This window comes from Procambarus clarkii, chromosome 7 (genome assembly GCF_040958095.1).
Source record: "Procambarus clarkii isolate CNS0578487 chromosome 7, FALCON_Pclarkii_2.0, whole genome shotgun sequence".
Classification (NCBI taxonomy): Eukaryota; Metazoa; Arthropoda; class Malacostraca; order Decapoda; family Cambaridae; genus Procambarus; species Procambarus clarkii.
Genome location: NC_091156.1, coordinates 19,062,787 through 19,070,269, shown reverse-complemented (window position 1 = coordinate 19,070,269; position 7,483 = coordinate 19,062,787). Strand labels below are relative to the sequence as shown.

The 7,483-nt window shown below is 42.3% G+C and overlaps 1 protein-coding gene across 1 annotated transcript in view; it reads right to left on the bottom strand.

Annotated features, from left to right (window-relative positions):
* Positions 1-346: 346 nt before the first annotated feature.
* The window catches only part of LOC138349814 (uncharacterized), a 38,056-nt gene continuing 30,919 nt past the window's right edge, over positions 347-7,483 (bottom strand). Inside the window, exons 3-4 of the mRNA XM_069314926.1 lie at positions 2,457-2,546; positions 347-1,081 (exon numbers count right to left, since the gene is read on the bottom strand). Of these exons, the coding sequence (XP_069171027.1) occupies positions 863-1,081; positions 2,457-2,546 (309 nt within the window). The 3' untranslated portion in view covers positions 347-862. The remainder of the gene's footprint in view (positions 1,082-2,456; positions 2,547-7,483) is intronic.

Here is a 7,483-nt window from a genome sequence, read left to right as displayed (position 1 = left end):
TATACCTCTGCAATCCCTCACATAGAATAGAGTAGCAGCACTTTGCTGTGTACTGGTCCTACGGGATCCAGTAGGTTCAGTAGAACTTCGGTTTCAACCCTTTTAACCCTGTCGTAGCTCAGTCGATTAAGGCAGTGTCTGGGATGCTCCCGGACGTAGGTTCGAATCCTCGTCACGGCCCTTGTGGATTTGTTCATTTGATGCATCACGTTAGTGTGATCTCTGTGTGTAGAGTAGCAGCACTTTGCTGTGTACCTCAGTTTATGAATGATAAAAAAAAAGATCTGTGTGAATTCGAAGTTTGGCTGGCGCGAGTTTCATCTAACAGGGGAAAGTAAACATGTCATATATATTATAATATTTATCTGAACAATGGGCATAACAGAGGGACCACCACAGTGGCAACAAGTAACAGGATTATCAATCAATTATCAGGGGGAAAGCGCCAAGCCATTACGACTATATAGCACTGGGAAACAAGTAACAAGAGAGCAACGGAAGAGTATCAGCGCATGAGTTATGTTTTTTGTTTGTGTGTGTGCGTCTGTCAACCAGGACAGGGGCACGGGGTCAACATCACTATTGTATCAACAAGAATATTACATGTGTTAGTGTTCTCTCTCTCTCACAGTAAGCATAGGTTGCATAATGATCAACATTAAAGCTTTTGGAAATTCACTCCGGACCATGCATGTTATCCTGAAGTGAGGGACGAAGATCGAGGATAATATAATGCTCTCTCTCTCTCTCTCTCTCTCTCTCTTTCTCTCTCTCTCTCTCTCTCTCTCTCTCTCTCTCTCTCTCTCTCTCTCTCTCTCTCTCTCTCTCTCTCTCTCTCTCTCTCTCTCTCTCTCTCGCTGTACTAAGCTGCGGCAGGAGGGACGGGAGAGAGCACCAGAGAGTACTGGAAGCCCAGGTCGCCGGTAACGTTGTAGCTGAGGGTGAGGATCTCGTTGGTGGGGAGCAGGAGGGAGTACGAGCCGAAGACATCACCATTGGTTGTCTTCATCTCCGCCCGGTTTTGGAAGTTGTTGGTCTCTGGGTCGGCCACCTCGTACCCGAATTCGTAGGGAATGATGGGCTAGAAAAGGAGAACAGTGGTGTGTAAACCAAGAGGCTGGAAGGAAGAAACTGGCTTAGCACTCCACAGTCGCGCGGTCACGGTAACTATATACGCTGAGACAATCCCCAGGCGCCCTGATGAGGACTTTGGGACCACAACCCAGACTCAATTGTTGTTTATATACTCATGAGGATCTGCTGGCGATAAGCGGAGGAAGGAAAGGACACCATCAGCGGGACACGCCAAAACATTACTGTTATGTAATAATATAACTCTTCGACTCTGGCAGCATTTAGAGCGCCACGCTCTATGACTCTTACCCCATATTCCAGCGCTCTACCCCTGGCCTCTCTCAGCTCTAGGCGTCGTCTCAACACTTCTACAACTCTAACACTTCACTACATTGCCAACAAATCAATTGTTGTTACCAAGACTATACTATATATATATATATATATATATATATATATATATATATATATATATATATATATATATATATATATATATATATATATATATATATTTAATAATATATATATATATATATATATATATATATATATATATATATATATATATATATATATATATATATATATATACAAACAAGCCTGAATGGTCCCGTGCCGGCGATATGATGGGGAATTAGCCTCGGCTACCATCATCTTTTGTCCGGTCGTGATGGTCAAGTGGTTAAAGGGTCCTGTACACCAGTTGCAGAGTGCTCCTGGCAGTATGGGTTCGAGTCACTTCTGGGGTGTGAGTTTTCAGTTATATATATTATGTATATATATATTGTCAAATGAAGACATAATAAATAGTGGCAAATATGTGAAGTTGGTCGTAGGGAAGGGCATGGTAGATGACCCAGCCTCTACAAGGTGACCAGGTGGTACTACAACCCGTTCTCGCACTTTCTTACTGTCAATATTGACTTATTAAATAGGTGCATATGTGACATACTAATTTATTGTGAATATTTTAGTTTACCTTGAAAAGCTTCATAGAAAGCACCGACCTTACCTAACCTTCTTAGTATGTTAAGATAAGCATCTTATTGCTTTGTAATTACAATTATTACTTAACCTATACCTATAACAGGTTAAGTAATAATTGTAATTACGAAGCAATAAGATGCTTATCTTAACATACTAAGAAGGTTAGGTAAGGACGGTGTTTTCTATGAAGCTTTTCAAGGTAAACTAAAATATTCACAATAAATTAATATGTCACATATGCACCTATTTAATAAGTCAATATTGACTATACGAAAGTGCGAGAACGGGTTGCATACCATCCGGTGTCTCTGAGCCAGGTCATAAGAGGAGTGTATACTCACCCACTCCGTGACGTGTCTCTGAGCCAGGTCATAAGAGGAGTGTATACTCACCCACTCCGTGACCGGGGCCTCGTGCAGGGGCTGGGGGGTCGGGGAGCCCAGCACCACCCTAGCCACCCCCAACACCAACACAATGACAACCTGCAAAGTAACGAACGTTAATCTCCATCAGTACTCAACGTCAGACATTCTTAAAGGTAACGAAGACCACGTTAACAGTGACGTTAATATCCCACCACACTACAACAATAACAATGAGAGGAAAACTTCTAGTCGTGGGGGATTTCAACTGAGGAGAAACAGACTGGGAGATGACAAACTCCAACAGTAATCTGACACATTTCTTGTTTTTTAATTATTTTCTACCACAGACGTGGCCATACATTTACAATGCTAACTAGCATATATTCATTGTATTCTGTCCTCTATGGACAAGGTTAGAGATCTGTTAACCATATAATTCAGTGATTTATTGGACAATCAACCCCAGAAAGTGATTGTAGTGCCTTTAAAATGCTAATCCAACCTACAAACATGGGCTAGATTACCATTTTCAAAGCACTACATTAAGAGGAAGTAAATATTCTAATACACCAGAGATTATATGCCACCAAGGACAAGGAATGGATCAGACGCCATTCACACCTAGGAAAACAAAAGATACGCAGCTTAAAATCATTAACAACACTAACTCTATTACCCTGTAATACTCAATATTCAAATTATGACGTAACTTTAGAGTTATAATGTGCTGTCATATTCATCAGTCTCAGTGCAACAATTGTCCCAAACTCTTCAACTCATGACCCCTCAAGCTTCAGATGAGTTATACGTACACCCCATACATGTATATATGTGAATATAACTTCATAAATACCTCTTTAACTAATAGTACTAGTAATAGTACAAATAATAATCATAATGAAAATAATAATAATGAAAATAATATTAATTATAGTTTCATAAACATAAGCAAATTTAATCATGATATATTTACGATTAACACAGTTTTCTTTGATGTAATGGTTGCTATTATTAGTAATGGGAAGGAAGTGTGTGATGAAGGGCAACAAAGCCTTAATATATATTAATATATATATATATATATATATATATATATATATATATATATATATATATATATATATATATGTATATATATATATATGTATATATATATATGTATATATATATATATTATATATATATATATATATATATATATATTAATCTCCCAACGTCAGGATATGGTCGTGCTAAAGTGCCCTCACCTGACCTATCAGAGGACCCACGAACAGAAAACGGGACATTATGTCAATTCCGGGAGCCGTTAACATTTTCTAGTACGATAATTCTCTACTCCTCATCTATTTGTTTGTACCAGCGGTATAAATCCAATATGTTCTCTCCTCTCTCATTACGGGCTATTCATGCCCGTGCCACCTCTTGTGTAGCTTAATCTTCATCAATCAATCCTCTCTCAGGCTAACCATAGCCCGTGCTACTTGCCTCGCTCCTGTGCCAGGTAAGTCCACTACGGGCTCACCATAGCCCGTGCTACTTGCCTCGCTCCTGTGCCAGGTAAGTCCACTACGGGCTCACCATTGCCCGTGCTACTTGCCCCGCTCCTGTGCCAGGTAAGTTCACTACGGGCTCACCATAGCCCGTGCTACTTGCTCCGCTCCTGTGCCAGGTAAGTCCACTATGGGCTCGCCATAGCCCGTGCTACTTGCCCCCGCTCCTGTGCCAGGTAAGATACGGGCTCACCAAAGCCCGTGTTACTTGGAACTTGTTCCGAGTAGCTGAATCTATAACAACAACATACTCTCTATGTTACAGGCTCTTCATGCCCGTGCCAAGTCTTGGGTGGCTTAATCTACATCAATCAATCTTTATCAATCAATTCTGTCTCCTCAAGTTCACCTCGACTGGTGAACCCCGACAGAGAGTGTGCATCTTCTGCCAAACTGTTACAGGAAAACCATCTACTTCACTATCTCCTGGAATGTGAAGCAACCAACGGTCTTAGAGGAGTTTTAAGAGTCCCCGAATCTTGCAGTAACCACCCTGAAGCCGTCAACACTGCCACTCTTCTGGTCAAGAAAGGTGTCCAGCATAAAAAAAGATAAATATTAAGCCACCCAAGAGGTGGCACGGGCATGAATAGCCCGTAAGTGGTACAATTTTTTTTTCTCAGTATTCTGAGGTTGTATTTAACCATCAAGCTGTTATCGCGGGGGAGGATACTGCTTCACAGTCTTTATGAGGGTGTCCAGCTGCTGGACACCTTTGTTGACCAGGAGAGTGGCTGTGTTGATGGCTTCAGGGTGGCCACTGCATGATTCAGGAACTCTTAAAGCTCTTCTAAGGTCATTGGTTGCTTCACATTCCAGAAGATAGTGAAATAATGGCTTTTCTGTGACAGTTTGGCAGAAGATGCACTCTCTCTATCGGGGTTCACCAATCTCCCAGTTGCATCTGTAACCTAGACGTAGTCTATATAGCCTAACTGCTATTTCCCTGTGGATTCCTTTTGGGATATTTAACCTTTCTAATTTGGTTGCCTGAAGATACCATGTTGCAGATGGCGAACCTTCAGCTATTCTCTGGTGCTGGAAGGCTTTGTTGAGATGTGAGAGTTTTTTGGTGATGATGTTTTTTATGTTCTCTAGGCTGGGTTGAATTGTTTTATGTATCACTGGATGACGAGTTGCCAATTTAGCAATTTCATCAGCTTTTTCATTTAATGGGATTCCAATATGGGATGGGATCCAGTTTAAAGTTATGTTGAGGCCTTTGCCTTTAGCGACTGCTCCAAGATACAAAATGGTGGTAATTATTTCCACATTATCTTTCCACTGTTTTTGTCCTAGTATTTGAAGTGCAGCTTTTGAGTCTGTGTGTATGATTGCATTTTGAGTGTTTTGTGCAATCACATACTTGTCCAGCAGCTGGAGACTCTCATAAATACTGTCAAGCAGTATCCTCCCTCGCGATAGCAGCCACATATAGTAAGGACTGACGATTTAAATGGGAGCTCAGCACACAGTACATCCTTTCACGACCAAAGATCACATTCACTCCAAAAAATTAACCTCTTACGGGCTATTCATGCCCGTGCCACCTCTTGGGTGGCTTAATCTTCATCAATCACTCACTCCTGTCTCCTCACTTGAGAAGGAACCTTGCAGGTTCGAAACGTTGTGTAAATTTATAATAAGTGTAATGCATGCTACAATTAATTTTTATTCTTTTAGTCAACCTTGAACGAATATGACATTTGGAGAACTTCTCTTCTAATTAAAGCAATATGCAAGAGCACTAGTCAGAGGGATAGAAGCCAATATAGAAAAGATAAAAAATAATAAGCACGGAAAATATATATATATATATATATATATATATATATATATATATATATATATATATATATATATATATATATATATATATATGTCGTACCTAGTAGCCAGAACGCACTTCTCAGCCCCTACTATGCAAGGCCCGATTTGCCTAATAAGCCAAGTTTTCCTGAATTAATATATTTTCTCTAATTTTTTTCTTATGAAATGATAAAGCTACCCATTTCATTATGTATGAGGTCAATTTGTTTTTATTGGAGTTAAAATTAACGTAGATATATGACCGAACCTAACCAACCCTACCTAACCTAACCTAACCTATCTTTATTGGTTAGGTTAGGTTAGGTAGCCGAAAACGTAAGGTTAGGTTAGGTAGGTTAGGTAGTCGAAAAACAATTAATTCATGAAAACTTGGCTTATTAGGCAAATCGGGCCTTGCATAGTAGGCTGAGAAGTGCGTTCTGGCTACTAGGTACGACATATATATATATATATATATATATATATATATATATATATATATATATATATATATATATATATATATATATTATATAAACAGCTTGATTCCAACGAACCTTCATGTTATATAGTATAAGGAGCGGTGGTGGTGGTGGTGAGAGGGGAGGCGGACTGACCACTCAGGTCCCAGGCTGGGGTTATATACCTGCTGCAGACCCACAGGTGTGGGCCACGCTCCCGTGACCTTAGTCACACCCACGCCCACACCTGCACACCAACACCCAGGCCTATACACGCCACGCACACACACAGGCCTGTACCCCACGCCCCCACCCAGGCCTACACACCACGCCCCCACCCAGGCCTACACACCACGCCCCCACCCAGGCCTACACACCACGCCCACACCCAGGCCTACACACCACGCCCCCACCCAGGCCTACACACCACGCCCCCACCCAGGCCTACACACCACGCCCACACCCAGGCCTGTACACCACGCCCCCACCCAGGCCTACACACCACGCCCCCACCCAGGCCTACACACCACGCCCCCACCCAGGCCTACACACCACGCCCCCACCCAGGCCTACACACCACGCCCACACCCAGGCCTGTACACCACGCCCCCACGCCCACACCCAGGCCTACACACCACGCCCACACCCAGGCCTGTACACCACGCCCCAACGCCCACACCCAGGCCTGTACACCACGCCCCCACGCCCCAGTCGGGAGCCGGTCGGCCGAGCGGACAGCACGCTGGACTTGTGATCCGGTAGTCCCGGGGTCGATCCCGGGCGCCGGCGAGAAACAATGGGCAGAGTTTCTTTCACCCTATGCCCCTGTTACCTAGCAGTACAACAGATACCTAGGTGTTAGTCAGCTGTCACGGGCTGCTTCCTGGGGGTGGAGGCCTGGTCGAGGACCGGGCCGCGGGGACACTAAAGCCCCGAAATCATCTCAAGATACACACCACGCACACACACAGGCCTACACACCACGCTTTCCCCCCCCCACACACACACACATATTTTATATATATATATATATATATATATATATATATATATATATATATATATATATATATATATATTATTGATATATACAAGAGTTCTAACATTTTATATATATTTCTTCTATGTACATAGTACCTTCTTGTTCTTACATAGCGTTTGGGCAAGTACTTTATCCTAATTTTCACACACACATATACCCAAGAGGCAGCTGGTAACAGCTGTCTAACTCTCT